The 19211-nt window shown below is 31.6% G+C and overlaps 1 protein-coding gene across 1 annotated transcript; it reads right to left on the bottom strand.

The window, feature by feature from the left end:
* Positions 1 to 4217: 4217 nt before the first annotated feature.
* On the bottom strand, positions 4218 to 6675 carry LOC110631692 (probable indole-3-acetic acid-amido synthetase GH3.1). Its single transcript, XM_021779607.2, has 3 exons — positions 6251 to 6675; positions 6044 to 6145; positions 4218 to 5949 (listed from the first exon to the last, which is right to left on the bottom strand). Exons 1-3 carry the CDS (start codon positions 6565 to 6567, stop codon positions 4575 to 4577), a joined length of 1794 nt encoding a protein of 597 aa, XP_021635299.2. The 5' UTR covers positions 6568 to 6675; the 3' UTR covers positions 4218 to 4574.
* Between the last annotated feature and the right edge of the window lie 12536 nt (positions 6676 to 19211).

The following is a 19211-nucleotide window of genomic DNA, read 5'->3' on the forward strand; positions in this document are numbered from 1 at the left end:
AAAATCACTACGGTGGTTGAACGAAAGAAGAAGGCTGACTTTGCTCACCTAAATAATTATATTATGAATTTATTACCATTATCACAAAATAAAGATTTAGAGAGTCAAAGACATCATAAGTTATGCTAAAAATTCAGCAGAATTTTTCCTATACTTAGGACCTACTCAACCTACAAAGTAATTCAAATAAGACTTCTAAAACCAAAGGCCTTAAGCCCAAAGCTCAACAACATCACACAAACCCTTCTGAGCCCACCAAACCAAATAAAACTCAAGTGATAAGACAATTCAGCTATAGAGCTTAAAACTAACATTCTGCCAAAAACCATCCAAACTAACTCTGAAAATTCTATAAACATGCCCTGCAGTCCTTAACAATGTTATTAGGCTATTGTAAAAGCAATTATAAATTTCTAGCCACCCACGAATATTTTATGAATTTTATTATAAACCTAACATCAGGCAAATAAGGTAATTTAAAGTTGGGGTTTACCTATGCTAATTCTGACACCTAAAACGTGTCTGAAGCGTTTGAAAATGGTGGGAAGAACTATAATATTGACTCACTTTTGAAGTGAGTCCAGCAGCTCGTCTGTCCAGCCCGAAAATGCAATATCAATCGCCAGTGAAATTTTCACGAAATGAGAACACCTACACGAAGCCCACAACATCAAAAGTTAGAATATAATTTTTATTTAATTAAACAAACTCATTAAAAGCCTAAAAAAATACTGCAAAGCTCGTGAAATCTATCAAAATTTCGATGTCAAAAAAATTTGAAATTTACGTCGTTGCGAAGCTTTCGTCGAGTGGAGCGTGTCGATGGTCTCAGAATTTCCATGGAGTTCCCGGTTTGAGAGAAATTTAGCCCAAAAATTGAAATGGGGTACGCCAGCGTGTGGGGGAGGGAGGGGGACGGCCGGCTGGCGGTGGGGGAGGGAGGAGAGAGAGGAAAAAGGAAGAGAAAGAGAGGAGGGATGTGGGTGCGGGAGGAGGGAAGGGAAAGAAAAAAGGGATCGGTCCAATTCTGTCTAGTTCGATTTGACCAGTTCGATTCACGTTACCCGAAAAATTGATTTTTACTCTGCCCTATAACCCAAAATGAGGTTCAAAAATTTCGAAAAAATTACAAAAAATTTAGAAAAATTTGTGGAGTCCAAATATATTTTTAAACTTGCCACATAGTCTTAAATTAGTTTGAAAAAAAAATTGACAATTAATTGTCTCGAAAAATCAAAACCTAATTTGAAAATCCAGAAAATTTTAATTTAATTTTCATAATATTTAATAATACAATAAAATATTATAATTTATACATAAAATAATTGTTTAAAAATTCGGAGCGTTACATTTAATAATAAATATACTAAAATAACAAAATAATTTTTTTCAATATCTAAAATTATGCATTTTTTTCCTAAAAACAATTTTTGGCATTTCAATTTTAATGTCAATCAAGCACTAAGTATTCTCCGGGTTTGGAACCCGATGCCGCCTGAGGCTTGATGTTGTTGGGCATTAGGCCTGTTAGTTTTTGGACTGGATTTTTTTGGAGCTTGGAACTGGACTTGGGCTTCATTGGCTGTCTAGGCCTACTGGCTTTTGTTTAGCTCTTGTAATTGGGCTTAGCGTTAGCACTTTAACCCATTAATGATATTCCACCTTCAGAAAAATTTTTTTTTCTAAATTTGTAAATTGTAATGGCAGATCAGAGTTGGGCCTTCGCTGTGTGATCTGTGAAGTGTATCATAAGCCTGGCCTAATCTGAAATTTTCATTAATGCTTTCTCATAGTGTAGAAAAAGAAAAGGATAAAAACCCATAACAAATTTAGCATTTTATGATTTAGTCTTGAAGTTTATAAAAGATATAATTTAATTATTCTCTCTCTATGTTATTCATCTCATGCTTTTTCTCCTAAAAAAAACCACAAAAAAAATTCAATTAAAAATTAAAATAAATATATTGTTAATTATTTTTTTAATCTCAATTTCACCTTAAAATTAAAAATTAAAATAAAAAAATTCAATAAAAAAAGAATGAAACTCGGCCCCGGCATCAGGGCGAGCTTTCCAAAGCAAGTATGTTCACAGACCTCATTATTAAGTAGTTGTTAGCGCTCTTCCAAAATGGAATTATTTCTTGACTTTGCAAGACTCTTCTTGTGGAATCTAAAAGATTCACCAAAGCCTATGCCTTTATGGAAATCATCGGAGTTGACAACTGGGCCAAGTAACATTTGAAATCTCTTCACACCTCCTCTCAATTATCTATTTTCTTGTTTAAACTTATCTCCCTGTTTGGTTAAATAGTGGTTCATTGCATCAGAGAGTCTAGGAAGATAAACAAATGGCAATGATTACTTTAAAGTTGCATGCTTGCCAAAAGCACTTTCATTTCTAAATCTAATACTGTGGGCACACAACCAAATCATTCAAGCTTCACATGTATTGCCCTTCTAGATTTCCTGCCAACTCAGACACTTAATCATTAGACTTTAATAATTCCCTTGATTTTGTTTTTGTTAAATGTAAGTAATTGCTTTTCATTGAATATATATATAAAACCGAAGTAACTATAATGTTGGAATTATCGGCTTCGGTGGGAAGTTCAGGGTGTAACCCAGAAAGGCCTCCACAACTATACCCACATCCCCGCCGGTGTTGGATGTTACAGGAAGCTTAACCTACAATAACCCAGCTAATAGGCTTCCACATACAGATTCTACAGCTTTACTTATGAGTGTATCAGGAAGTTCATCATCAAGCTGTAACGCATATAGGCCTGATCCACTGATTGATTCCACATCTCTGATGATGGATACAATGGATTCCAATCCTTCAGCTAGGTAAAGATTATTTTAGTATCTACCATTAATTATGTTCACTTTAATTATAGTTTTTCATAGTTAATTCATATGGATATCAAATTTTATATTGATACTGCTTGTTAGAGAACGCCTATGAGCTTGAGGTTAACTCAAAACTTTAAATCAATGGAGGTGTATATGTGTCATTCCCACTTGTACAATTTGCGACTCGTCTCTATCTCTTTTCAGATTTTTTTTTTTTCTCTAGTACTTAGGGAACTGTTACAAAGGAGCACTCCGAAGTGAAGAAGGCGAGTTGGCTTTGGGGTTTTACACTGTTCATTGTCATTCACAGCCAACCCTTTTCAATACAGCTGATTCGCAATGAATGTCCAGGATAAAAGGGACAAGAGAATCATAATCATAATGAACACACTTTAATGCCTTTTTAATGACTTGGCTGGGATTTAAAACTTTATCAGTTTGGGCTTAGACCTAGTTAATAAGAAAAGATTATTGAGGCTAATAATTAAGTTTATTATTATGTTTGATTTGAAGACAGTGTGACATTCAAAGATTTGGTTTAAAGGTAGAATCGCTTTTAAGAGACAAGCAGACTCTATAATTTTACTTTAACAGCATTGAATCACTTTAAGCTATATTTGCTCAACCAGTGTCATCATGTTAGAGGCTGATGATATTAATAATCAGTTTCATTAGTTCGAAAAGCTAGATTTCTGAGTCAATTTTCTTGCTTTTGGCTTCCTTTTTTTTTTTTTTTTTACTTTAATTTTCCTTTCTGAGAAGAATCCCTCTTTCATTAATTTCCTAGAACGCTCTTGGTGCAGTGCTCCCTCACTTTATATGTCCTCCATAATTGTGAATGAATATATATATATATATATTGCAATAAATAACCTTCATATTAGAAATATTGAGGGATCTTCAGATGGTGGTAATTATGATCTAGCTAATTGATCTTAATTTATGATCACATGAAAGCTGCATAATATAATTGTTTTTCGTCAGAAACCAAAGATAAAAGGGGATCAGCGCATACCATTTTAAGACATTTAATTTTTTGGCTAAAGTACTGAACTTTTCTGCAACTAATTCATTGTCCTATATGTATTTCCATTAATTTTTCAGTTCAGAAATCGAAACCACCAAACGGTCTCCGCTTGAATATACTTATAATAATCTGTAATAAAACCCCACATACATGCTTCCAAACAAATGGCATCACAAGAGATCAATATAGATTTAAAAAAAAAAAAAAACCCTAGCTATAGCAGAAGAATATCTAGCACGTGCACTAAAATCCATGCACATAAAGCCTGCATAATAGAAATAAAAACCCACAAAAAAAACCTTCGAAGCATGGATAAATAAAAATTAAAACCCAGAGATATGAAACAGTATAGCTGTTAAAGGCTTATACTGTAAACATCTTTTATATAAACTTTAAATAAAGCTGAAGCAACAAAAAGAAAAGGAAAAGATGCAGAGAGAGAGGGCAAAGGATTCCAATGGACAAACAAACATAAACTGGACAACTACATCATGCACAGTACAGATTATATGAACTTATTACACAAACACATTACAGAAATTGTGAAATTTCAAAAGACACTTTTAAAAGCTAATAACTTAATGAAAAAGAGACTAGACATAGATAGAGAGTAGTTGCTGTCATGAGCTAGCTTCCCAAGGATGGCCTTTTAATTTCTTTTCTATCTGCAATTTTTTTTCTTGCCGCCATGCATTCAACGGCGACGTTCTGGGGTCCAATGTGGCAGAGATGGGCTAAAATGTTTTGACACCACTCTAGAGTCTAGCAGTTCCGTGATGGGTGTGAAGCTGACACACCTTGGCACCTTGTACTGGTTAATAGATGCACCCCTGGAAATTGCATAATCCATGAGCTCCTCAAAGGTGCCATTTTTCACCACTCTTATCTCCAGTGGCCCGATTGAGTTATCAGCTACCCGGCCTTGCCTGTAGACAGAGTTCAATGATTCTTCCATGGCTAGGCAACACTGGTTCAAGACCTCCTCAGTTGGTGAATTGGCTGGATCTTTAACAAACAACTCCCAGTATATCACGTAGTGACCTGGGATTGATTTGGTATCTGCATAGCTAGTGTACTCAACTACACTGGTGTTGAACTCACGTAACAGTGCGGAAGCATTTTCAATACCCTTTTGTAACTCAGCCTCGTCGGTCTTGTCCGAGTCAATACTCAATAAGACATTCTTTCTCCTCACGAAGCGAAATTGTGGAGCTTTGTTGTAGAACCCAGTGACCCGGAGGATGTCACCGACTCGGTACCTGTAGAGACCAGAATAGGTAGTGATAACCAATTCATATTCTTTGCCAACTTCAACGTTAGCAAGGTCCACAAGGCGTGGGGGACAGTCACGGGAGGGTGCTGGAGCTGAGGGTTCATGAGGCAAGAACTCGAAGTAAGCCATGTTTGGCATGATTGTATAAGAAACCTCCGATGGCTTGCTCATTGGCTTTAGGTTAAGCCCAAAATAGCACTCAGAGGAAGCATACATGGTGCAAGCCATGGGCAACCCAGCACTGTAATATTCAAGCGTGGGAATATACTGGGCCATGGCTCCTGTGACAATGACGTCTAAATATTTTGTATTGGGCCAAATTCTTGTGATAATACCTTCCCAGTTCTCTCCTGAGCATTGTTTTGTAATGAACTCAGCGAGGTCTGGGTTAGGTTTCAAGATTTTGGTCATGCATTCCCTTACTGAATGGTCAGTTACTTTAGGGTTTAATGTGCCAGAGGAGATATCCTCGACGAGTTGCTTCCAGTTGATCTGAAGGAACTTAATGGCTCTGAGAAGGCCTGAGGCGAAAACTGCACCAACTCGGAGGACTTCTTCGCGCATAATGAGGCCACAGAGCATTTGGGCGTACATGCTCTGGAAGGAGTCTGCGCAAAGAATGGTCTCGTTGGGGCTAGTGTAAACGTTGTAAGGATCGTATGGCCTGTTCTTGAACTGCTCACTTTTATAGTAGCTTGTGAGTACCGGACGTGCCAAGAGCCCACCTGGGGTCTTTGTCTCAGCCTTCACAAACAAGAAATACAGGCCCTTCCCTTTGTCTAAACCCGGCACATAGCTGCCACAATACAACAGGGAAATTTTGTCAAATTGTCAGTTTAACCCAAAAAAAATAAAAATGAAAAAGGGAAACCTTTGCTATATATACATACAGATTCATGACAGGCATGAGAAGACTGTATAATAACTGGCGACGGTCCATGTCTTCATAAATTGTTGGCATCAGTTTTCTCTCACCGGCAGAAGTACCGGAGCTGCAAGTCCCATTTATAGTTTTTCAGAACCTCTTTTTTTTTCATTAAACAAGAAAAAAAAAGCAGAACATTAAAATTAACTGTGCAGTTTTTAATAATTCTCACCTAGTGAGAAACTCAGAGACAGGGTGAGCGCAAAAGATGGCAGAGCGGTCACCGTTAGCTATACGTTGAATATCAGGCTGGATATCCTCGTAAGTGACCACCGGGATTTTGACCTTGAAGGTGTCGCGCTCAGTTGCTCCTAGGAGCGGAAATCGCTTAAGATATTCAGCCTCAGAATTCCTACTGAGTATCTCTGCAAGAACCCTCTCCTGCACTGAGTCTACATTGCTTGTCATCTCTTCAATGAACGGAAGAGCCTTTGCATCCTTTTCACATGCAGGGGGACCAAGTGGGGATGATAGATAATCAACGGCCATGATAAAAATCAAAATCAAGAAAATAAAAGAAAGAAAGAGAGATGGCTATAGCAAGCAAGGAGAAGAGGAGAAGGGGGTGTTGTTTTTTTTTTCTTGGCTGTGAAAGGAAACGATGCAGCGAAGGTTGTATATATAGGGGAGGCCAGGTAGGCCCCCTCCTCCCCCATTAGAAAAAGCAAGCTCATGAATTTCCACATGGACAGAGCTAGCCAATAGGGAGGTTTTGGATGGATGTTGACGGATTTACATTAGCAAAACGTTTTAGTATTATTTTAGTCACAGTAGTTGGCCGGGCGACCAGAAGACACGTGGGGACAGTACACGTCACTTTTGCTATATAGAACCCGACATGTTGGGGTCCACATGTTCGTCCAGGTCAGCTTAGTTTGTCTCTACGTTGGCGTCAGGTGGACCACGCGGCACCTATATAGTGAGTTTGTTGGTCTCGTATAGCGATGGCTGCCGGCTGTGTATACGGTACCAATTACCAAGTCCTTCTTCTCTTCTATTATTTTTGTTGTTTTTTGGATTCTTTTTATTTCATTTTTATATTTTTTTATAATAATAATGCCCACATGAAGTTACTATAAAAAAAATATCAAATAAATTATGAATTACATATAAAAAATTATTTTTATTCATTTATTTTTTTAATTTAAAATTTGGATTGAACATGTTAATTAAAAAATAAATCTGTTCTAAAATCATTTGGATTATTTTAGCTTGTATAGTTGAAAAAAATTACTCAATTAAATAAAATTTTGTCACTAATGAGAACAAAAATGGACTCAGGGCTCATTTGAAATTGTTGTTGTGAAAAGTATTTTTTTTAATATATTATTTAGAGGTATTAAAAATTAATTTAAAATTAAATTTAATATGTATGATCATAAAAATTTCAAAAAAAATAAAATAATACTTTTCATTTTTTGTTAAATCTAAAATGGTCTTTAAAGAAAAAACATTGTTTTGGTCAAACTTTCAATGTCAAATATTGCCTTAAACTAAGACTACATTTATTTTATGAAAAATATTTTTATATTTTTCATATTTTTTTAGTATTTAAGACATTTAAAAAAATTGATAAATGAAAAATATTTTCCTAATTAAAAGAAAAATTAAGTTATTTTTAAAGAAAATTAATTTTATTCTTTTAAAAAATAAGTTATTTTTTATTTTCTAAACTTTGATAATTTTATTAAAATACAAACACTTATACATGAAATAAATATATATAATTAATTTAAAATTATAGCTAAATCACAAAAAATATTTTATATATCTATATTTTTTATATATAAATTATTTTTCATAAAACAAATCAGTATATGTAATTTAGAAGCTTAAAACTTGGATTATTTTATAGCATTTTTACTTCTCCACCGATATGAGATTAAGGGGATGTTACGATTAAACCATATTACATGTCAAAGACAAAAAATCAATCTAGAATTATTGCATAAAATAGATACCAAACTATACAAGTTGTTGACAAACTTGTGGAAATAACACCCCACATAGAGCTTTAAAAAAACCAGACCTAAAGAGCAAAAGTGTATCTGCCATATTGGCAGGCATGGATTCTTGTTTGGCAAATAGGAAAAAGTTGGCAATTATATATAGATAATAATTAGAAGTATAATGCAAAAAAGAAAAGATGATGAGGTGCAGCAGGGATCACGTGGATGAGAGGTGGTGTTAAATTAATGCGTGATATGTGGCTATGATAACGAATTGAATTTTGTAAGAGAAAGTGATAAGGGGTAGGTAACCTTTTTGCTTTGTTTTTTCATCATATATATATATATATATATATATATATATATATATATATATATATATATATATATATATATATGTCATTTTGCATATTTATAAAATAAAAACTTTGTTTTTTTCACCATCCTTTTGGAATTATGATTACAATAAATCATTATTATTTTAATTATAATGACGATTAATTAGTGATTAAAATACATATTGGGGATAAAGTTTTTAATCATCCTTTAACATTGACATCGAAGGAATCCTAAGGGGATGTCTAAAGAATATATTTATTCATTTATTTAAATAGCTAGACTGAGACCACCCATGCAATGCCAATTAAGTATAGTGTTTCTCTCTAACTTGTTTTTTTTCCTCTGTAAATCCTTTCTTATTGCTTTTCTTTTTAGTTTTCTTCTCATTAATGTAAGAGTTCTTTCAAATTCATAGATTTTTTTTATGGGTTTGTTTACCTTCTCCCTGTAGTAGAGATTTCTGTACGAGATTTTAGAGTTTTTTTGAAAATTTTTGCCTCAATCTATTTAATGGATAAATTGATTTTTGAGCAATCATAAATTTTAAAGTGTACCACTAGCTTGTAGATGATAGAGAATCTCTGGTTTGATTTACTTGGAGTTTAGTGCGATTCTCACCTGTTTACAACATCAATACTTATACCCTAAATTTTTATAAGGAGTTTTTTTTAAGATTTTATTTCTCACATACATTTTGCTTCTTCAAATTTAATAGAAGAACATGGATCTATAAGTATGTTAATATGTATTACCTTTTAGGTTTTATTCCCATTAATTCTCTAATTTTATAAATGAAATCTTTATTTTTGAAAAAAAATAATAAATAAATAAAACATTGAGACCCATTAGCCGCTCGAATGATAACTAATACATCAACATTGATTAAAAAAGGAATTTTCTCAATATATTATTGGCCTAATATATATATTAATTATATTTGAGAGTGCCTTCTAGCTTAGCAAGTAGCAACTTGCAACTTGGAGCATCTGTTCATTACCTCAGATATATTAATGCTACATTTAGCACCCAATTAACGTCATATATACATGAATTATTATTATTATTTTGTTAGCAGGCCTTGTGGTACCATAAATAAAGAAATAATGTCACAGAATTAATGATTTATTGTGTATATATATAAGTTAATTACAAAAAATACTTTAAAATATCAGATAAAATTATTAAAATTATCACTTAAAATTACTCAAATAATTAATACATATGATTTCATATTAATGGTTAGTTGACAAATACACGTGATTTTATGGCTTTCACTAAATAATCACAACGTGTGGTGCATAAGTTCATATTTAATAAAAATAAATAAAATGAATAATAAAAATAACAAATAGGGAAACAATAAAAATAAAAAAGAAAATAAGCTTCGTGGAAGCCAGTAAGTGTATATATATATATATATATATATATATATCACTTGCCAACCTTAAATGGGAAAAAAATTTAAAGTCTGTTGGGTCCCTTTTAGTAAATTAAACTGTGTTCATTTTGCTATTCTTTTCTTGCATTTGCAATTCTGCATAAACACCCACTAACTGATTAAAAGAAACTTGATTTTTATGAGAAAATGTAAAGCTATAGCTAAAGAGATTGATTCTTTGGATTTTTTTTTTTTCCTTTTTTGCTATCATGATATCTATTTTCTCCAATGGAAAGAAGCTAACTTTAACAAATCTTAACTTGGTGTTTGTTCATTTTGGGGTTGGATGGTTGTGGCGCACCGCAAGTTGCATTATTCCAACTCATTGTAAATATAGCAATACCATAAAACTTCTAATCTTATTTTATGTGCATACAATTCTTGCCCTAATAAATAATAAAGATATTTATCTGATAATTTAGTCATAGAAAATATTTTTCTGTAAAATATTTAACCCATTTTTCAGTATTTTAAGAATTTTAATAATCTTATTAACTTGTACATTTTATTAATTTAATATTATAATCAAATAATCGAGAAATATTTTCTTAAAAAATAATTTTAATGAAAGACATTTTTCAAGTTATTTAATTTTCCACAAATTCAATGATTAAATATTTATCTCGAGGAGTTTAAGTTTAGCAGCAATTCTTTCTATTTTTTTTCTTTTTTCTAATATACCGACTTTGATTAAGATTTAAATTTGAGACCTTAGAATTTTTGGGGAACAATTTAACACCATTTAGCTAAATTGATTGGGAGCAATGAAGATGGCAATGAAGCCTGTCTGTCCTCCAGATCTTTCCTGTTGTTTTCAACTATTGAATATAAAACTATCATTAGTATGTAAAAACACTAGATTTGATCTGTTGCCTACCACTAACAAATCATTCCTTATTTTGCTATACAGTTGCTATCAATGCTAATGCTACCCTACCCATAATAATATTATCAATAATAAAGAATGATGGATTGTTGCTTCACATGCCACGGAAAATAAAGAAATTAAAACTTGTATATATTTTGATGGTACAAGAAGATTTGTGCTGACTTCATTGATAAGGTAATTCATCAATATTAATTTATTATTTATTGTGCAGCAATTACCTAGCTATATATATATATATATATATATATATATATATATATATATATATATATATATATATATATATATTTATTTATTTATTTTAAATTATATAAATATATTATAGTACTGTGTCGTATTAACTGCCAACAGATGAAAAACGCATATATATCTTTTGGAGACAGTCCTGATCAAGCATAGCTATATAGCTAATTATAAATATTTGAACAAATCAAAATGAAGACTAAGTAATATATTAATTTAATCAAACCATTCTTGTTACCCATGTCATCGGGTCACTCATATACAAAACCAAGAATTGACATATATTTGTATGGAGATGACCCCCCAACTACCATCCATTGTATATAAAATTCCCAGGAAAATGGATGTTAAAATGTGAAAGGGGATAAATCTCTCTCCATATAATTTCATTTGTCTCCTTCGTATTGCAGAAAAATAAGATTTTAAATATATATATAAGCATGCATATGTGACGTGTGTAATTAATCAACGATTTCTGAAAAGACCAATTAATCATTTTATATTAGCTAGCCAGGGCTTCACTTAAAAATATAGAGAGTCTAGCGATTTAATTTGGGGTTAAACAAAGTCAAGAAATTAATTCTCCTCTCTAATCCACTTGACTTGTCTCTTGTTAGGAAATGCAGCAACCCTGCTGGAGGTTTCACGTAATTGACTTAATACTTCTTCTGATTGCAGGCAAGGAAACATGGTCAATTTTGTTTGGCAGGATTAGGTGCTTAAATTCACTGGAAGTTTCTTCCAGTGTTTGATAATTTCAAGAAATTCTGCATAGAAATGGGTGTTTTTCAATCTGCAATAGTCAATGAACTAACAGTAACTTGGATGAATTTCCCCTTCTAGGTTATCAATGCAATATAACCATAATTTCCCTTTTTTTTTTTTTATAAGCAAATATAAATATTGATATGATAAATCTAGGAAAGTTTAGTGTATATTATTTGACTAAATCCGATTATCAGACCTCCTTACAAAATACAAAAGGAAACGATAATTTCCTTTAGCATTATATTAATGTTTACACACTCAGCTAATAACCCCTTTGGTATATCTTTGTCATTAACTCATAAAATTCAATAGAGATTCAATAAAAAAACTGATGTGTTATTAAACAGAGATTCAGTAGTGGCCAAAGAACAAGTAAAATAGTGTCCCTATGTGTAATTGAAATTTGCTTTGGTACAGATCTATGTATTTAAAGGTAAGTATATTTTGTAATCTCGAAATCATGTGTGGTCCTGAGTTAGGCACGTAAGGTAGAAACTGACATTTGTACCTGACCTTTCAATGTTTTCCTACTCTGATATTAAGTCATACAAAGTTTGGTCAGTCTTTGCATACAGAACTCCTAAAAGCTGCAAAAGTTTCTCCATGATCTTTATGATCAATGACTGAGTCAAAGAAACATCAGGATCTCGCATAGTACTTGTGGATCATACAGATGATCACGGAGTTGTTATGTATGCACTAGCTACAAAACATTGCATATGTGCTCAAAGTCATCGCCTGATCCCTAGTTCCATTTTTGAGCTGGGTGCAACTAAGCGGGATTTGGCCTCATATATATATATATATATATATATATATATATATATATATATATATATATAGGTATAGGTTCTTGGCCAACTGTGCGTTGCACCTTTTGTGTATGTATCATTTCAATACAGCATTTGAACCATTAATTTTCCAAAGAATAACATGGGTTCCATGTTTTTATTAGTCTTTTAACAAACTAAACATTCTTATTAATTAATGGCTAATGTGCTGCAGGTTTCAGTCATCAATAGCCAACTATATATGCATACACAGAATAATAAGACAAAAACTTCAACAAGCTTTTACTTCAATTGCTTCAGGATTGAGGAAAATATGGTCTCTTATTTGGTAACTGAAAAAGATTCGCCAAAATGCGCACAGAACTGATCGATCTTTTTCTCTTTCTCTTGATTTTCTTTTCAGTTCACATTAATTGGTTCTTGACATTCATTGAAGGTTTCCTATTATTATCTCTATCATGTCTTTGTTATAATTTTCCTCTTCAGCTTGTAACCTCTTTTCCTTTCTCAAAAGATGCTCTCCGGCCTTCTTTTTCTTGAGAGCAACTCCACATTTGCTATTTCTGGTCCTAATTTTATATATTTCTTTTCATGATTAGTTGCATCATATGCCATTTTTAGGGTAGCAAGATGATATAGTAGCCAAACATTGTTTTCAACTTGTCTCCCTTATCAATCTTGTGGTCCATTATACTACTGTTTGTAAGTGCTCTATCCACAAGTTCATGCATCTCATCCTCCATCTTTTTCATTTGCTTGTCCATTCTTCCACCTCTGGTTTCCTCTTTCCCTCTGTTTTTCTATTCATCTTGAAGTGCAAATCCTATTAATTAGGCACGGCTACAAAACATAGCCTAGCCTGCAAGAAAATTTCCAGCACACACATGGACGGTGTAGAAATCCTGTTGATACTAGGAGAAGATGCAGTCACGCATGTTATGATTTTAGGGTTATTCAGTTAACCTCTGGAAAAAAAAACACTCCTATTTATTTATTTATTAATTGTTATAATAAAAGTTCAGCAACAAAAATATTGTGTATCATAGGAATCTACACAACCTTCATGATCACTATAACATATTTATTCTTAATTTCCCACACAGAAAATGAAATTCTAATTCCAGATTAAACGAATCGAAATTTATCGTGAACTAATTATGAAGCTGGAGACCATAATTTGATTAAGAAGGAAAAAAAATGGATTGTGTATGAAGATGTCAACAATGAAGATAATAAGTTCATTTTTCATTTCCATGGTCCAACAGAAATAATATTGTCGGCAAGCAAGAGATTTAGAATTGACCTTGCATATAGATATCAGGAAATTTTAGCATAGACCCAACAAATTATGGTTCTAAAATATAAACATATAAGATTCATATATTTAATAAGTGGGTCTCATTATATATTATGTGTTAGATTCATGATGAACCAGGCCTAAACAAGAAAAATCTATAGAGATAACGAAAACTTTGTATTCCAGACCAATTAAATTTTCAAATCATATAATACAAGTGATGAAAAATGTTGCTTATATATGAAAAAAATGTTAAAAAAACGTTACAATATGGCTTGAATTTTAGATATTTTTTACAGGCTAAAATTATAATTCGACACGGTGTGAATTAAATGGCTTTGTGAGATTAGTGGTGGTAATAGAGGATACTGATTGATAGTTCCCATAGCATAGATTAGTTTATTTTACCTTAGTCAACAAATTAATTAGAATTAGGTTTAGAGAGTTTTGAGCAATTTTAGCTTATTCTTTCCATCATAATGAAATATTTTCTCTCGTGTCTTATTCATAAATGTAAATTATACCATTGAATCATGTAATTTTTTTTTGTGATCATTGCAATTATGTGTGTATCTTATATTCATGTGGTGTTATAGCAAAAGAAAATGAAGAATTTCCTGCACTAAATTAAGAGTTTTTATCAATAATATGAACACAACTGAGATTAGAGCCTTGCTTGGATTTGAAAATTGTAATTAGCTGATTGAAGATAAGGATTTCAATTACGTTAATTTAGAAGATGAATCACATGTATATATCAATTCATACTGTTCGAGAGTGACATTTTAATTTATATATATAAGTTGTATTCTTACAAAGCATGCCTAATGAAGCCAAGAAAATATACAAAGTCATGCCAAGGATAGAAAAGAAAAGCCAACTCAAATGCATTGTATGGGATGTTATGTACATATAGTCAATGGTTGTGTTTCTTGCGTACTTGTTTTGCTTTTCAACTCAAACTCATTGTGTGAAGTATAAGGATTAAACTCCTAATTATTCAACAGTCAATATAATGAATGAATAATAATAATTAATAATTATATATATGGAATTTGACATTGAAATTTTATATATAATCATTGCGCATGCTTGCATATTAATGTTACAAGAAATGATTGACTCGTAATTTTAATTAAGGTCTTTGTCCACCTTCCTTCGAGTGTCATTGAATAGGATTTTATTTTCTTTTTTAATTTAAGAAAATATCTGCAAGTGGACCATATTGAATGGAATACGCAATAAAATGTTGGATTTGGCTTTCTCACTTTGTACGTTGAAGAAAAACAACAAAACTAATACTCAACTGGAAACCCTCCTGCATCTTTTATATATATATATAGAAAATTTTTGCTCAAACCCATCTAAAATAAATAGTAATTTTTTTATATATCGAGGTGTATACACCCGGCTAATTATCAATTGATATTTTAATTTAAATTATAATGGGTCTCACTTAAAAATACTCGAATGTGATTTTTTTTATTGATTGTGGTACAGATAAAAAATTTCTTATATATATGTAGACTCACGTATTTAGTAGATGAGACTCATTATATATCTCGTGTCTTGTATTCATAGTAAACTGAATTTAAACAAGAAAAATCATATATAGAGAGAGAAAAAGGGAGAAAGTAAATTTTTTTTTTAATTTTGAAAATAATTTTATCATCATGTTATCATGGAAATATGTATAATCTAATTTACTCATATCAATTAAATTAAAATCAATTATGAAAATCATGTTATTAACACTCTAAACCCATTTAAAGAATTACAGTTTAATTAACAAATACAATTAGTTTTCAATTAAATTACACTTTTTGGATACTTAAAAAATTTTGACTTTTGCATTATAATTTATTAAATAAATATCCGCTTGTTAAATAATTATCACTAATTATCAATAGTATTTAAATTATGAATGGTAACGATTAGAAAATAATATTTAAGATTTTTAATTACGCAATGCTTCTTATTTTCTCAATATATAAACACTCCACTAGTTAATTTAAAAATGAAAAGATGATCTGATTTGTATGTTACTCTTTGACAAAAGATTCAAAGCATTATTTGTCTTCATTAATTATTGATATATGTTGGACAAATTTTGAGACCCACGATTGCAATGTTAACGATAAGACTCTTCAATGGCGTGGGTGGGTTGATCTTGACTTTGAATACCATTTCCACATCTTCAGATTTCTTTTGCACTCAGCTTCCTTTGTTGTAAACAATTAATTTAGTGGGGTTAGTAAATACAACTCTCATAGAATAATAAAACGAATAAATAAAAAATATTTATTTTAATCATATATATATATAACATAAATTTTATTAATATATATGACAAATAAAAAATTTTTAAAATATAATTCTATTTAATTCATTCAGTTAATTTGGCAATATAACTAATATTAAAAAACCGAAATTTTCAAAAATAATAAACTGGATTGAATTTTTTTTTATTAGCAATTGAATTGAATGAATCAAATTAATTTTATTGTCTCACACTGATTTGGAATAAAATGTTTATGTTATATATAAACTTGATCAAATTGAGCTAATTTTTGGGTAGAGTTAACGACTCAATTTTCTCTATACGCTTTCAGCACTTACCTACTTTAATGTTGATATTCATGTCTAAACATGAAGAGTTATAGCTTTTGTGTTAATGAATTAGCCAGTATAACTCATCTATCCAAATCAGACCACCAGTGCACCACCTCTTCACATGCCATCATCTTTCACCCAAGCTCGACCTTCAACCAACAATTAGCTTGTATACTGCAAACTTAGGGTTTGTTTGAATGGAGTGAAGGGAAGTTTAGTAAAATAAGGTAAGGTAAGGTAAGGTAAAGGAAGATATAGTATGATAAGGTAAGATAATAGTTTTATTTATATTTGGGAGGAAGGTAACGTATTGGTTGAATAGTATTGGAATAAAAATTACAAAATTATCCTTTTTATAAAACTTATTATTTTATAGTAAGAAGAGATATTTTGAAATTTTTTAAAATTAGTATGGATAATATAGAAAATGAAAAAATAAAAATTTTTTTAAACCTCCCCAACTCACCAAATTGGTGGGTTAGAAATTGGAAGATTTTGAAAATAACCCCCCAAAACCCTCCCTATCCCTCAACCCTCCATCTCAAACAAGTGAAAAATTCCTTAAAACTATCCTTTACCTTTTCTTACCACCATGACCCCTCAATCCAAACAAAAGGTTAGGCTCCATATCAAATATGTGGACTCAAAAAATCACACAGCTAATAAATATCATAATTATTATGCATGCTAGCTCTTCTCCTCAGTCACACAATTCAACATGCATGGTGATCAGTTCTGCCTTGGGTTCCTAACACGGGTACCTTTCACCACATCGCTTTAGACTTGTCCAGCTTTAATATTACAGAAAATTACAGTGATACTCTTGGTCAATTAAGGGTTAGTAATGGCCAAGATTTGCACATCTCTCACTTGATATCTCTACTTTACCTTCCTTAATTAAAAATTTTATTTTCAATGACGTTATTCATGTTCCCTCCATTATTTCTTTTTAAGATAATTCGCGCACGGTATTTAAAGATAAGTCTCCGTATCTTAATAAAATCATGATAATTTTACTACTACTCTTTTATCATATTTAAGCGCTACGCATACACTCTCAATAATCGATGTGAGATCCTGAAGGATATATACTTGGACACGCTCACACTTGCAGACCTCAATCAGAACTACACCGAGACACACTCGGCTCACCCCTCTAGAGGTCTCTCTTTTTTTTTTTTTATCAGAAGATAACACACAGCGCTTTATTAAGACACCTCATCCCATATAAGTGCTACTCGCGCACTCTTCACAACTGATGCGGAATTCAAAGGATCATGCTCCCTCCATTGAAAAACATGTATTATCTGTTGAAAATATAATTAACAGCTAACAATTCATTTTTTTAATATATTAAATTAATGTATCTGATTCTATAATAAAAAATTTTGGTTGCCAACTTTGGAATGAAGTGATGAAGCTGGCTTAATTTTGATATGTATAAAATTTTTGTAGATGCCAAAAACGGTAGACTAATTAGGGTTACAGGGTAGGTCTTTGTCTGCTTGAACATTTTATATATATATATAAGCTTGTCTTCCATTGAGGTTTTTGCTAGCTGCTCTAGTCTACAATGTAATTTGCCTTTATTCTTTTCTCTCTAATCCATAGGTTTACAGGTAGCCAATGATTTAAATATCTTATTTCCTATTTTTTATAAGATATATCAAAATTTAATATATATAATACATTACCAACTCCTATTTACAGTTTTTCTGAAATGAAGTTAACTTATTAAATTTAACATTTCTTAACTTGATTCTAGCCAAAAACACATCACTCAGTAAATTTAAGTTAAAGTCTTCAACTCCTTAATTCCTTATTAATTAAAAAAAAAAACCAGAAAGTGACACCCTTTCATTGAATAGTATTTGAGGCATATCTAGTGAAATTTTCAATTTCAATAAGAGCTAAAAAAAAACCAATAAAGGGACCCCTTCACGTGCAAATGATCCTCATGTCAATGGTTTGTTTCAGGAGACTGTTGCATATGATTGTGCGCCCTATTAATTTCTTTATGGTTATCTATTTCATCATTACCCTATAATCTATGAGAATAGGTGCCCCATATTTAATGTTGCGGCCACATTTTTCTTCACAAAATAAAAAAAAAATTGTGCTTTTTTTCATTAGTTAAACATTATTTTTTTCCTAAAAAAATTATCAATGATTTTATTAACAACAATATCTCTTGAAATTTTTGCAGGTAACATATAAAACTCATCAAATAAAAGCAAATTTAGGCTTGTAGTATTATCCAAGTCATTCAAATGAGGGTCTTGTATTATGGGTTGGGCTTGGACTTGGAGAAGATCAAACCCTTCTGATATCTTGACAATTGATAGTAAAGCAGGCCCACTGGGTTTAGGAATTGCAATATGTATCTTAAATAAAATAATCACAAAGAGGGTAGAAATTGTATTAAATTGGAGTTTAATCACACACATTCTTTGGTCCAAGAAGGCCCATTAACTACTCTGTCTCCCGAGTGACTGACCCATGGTTCACTTTTGGCTGATGCTCCCTAGAAAGAATTATTTTCAAGATGATTTCTCATTTTGATCTTTATTTGCTTGGAGAATGGTCTGCTCTAATTCTATGCAGTAACACCTTTAGCACCTCACTGTTGCCTTAGTTAGCAATATTACCATGTTAATGAAATTCCTTGGAAAATCAAATTTAATATTCTGTTGGTAGTTAAAATTAATGGCTATATTTGATTACTTCACACGAAAATCAGAACTGGGTTTCTATACTTCAAAGGACAGTTCATTCCGGTTTAATTGGAACTGCATAAACATAAATC

Source organism: Hevea brasiliensis, chromosome 10 (assembly GCF_030052815.1).
Source record: "Hevea brasiliensis isolate MT/VB/25A 57/8 chromosome 10, ASM3005281v1, whole genome shotgun sequence".
NCBI lineage: Eukaryota > Viridiplantae > Streptophyta > Magnoliopsida > Malpighiales > Euphorbiaceae > Hevea > Hevea brasiliensis.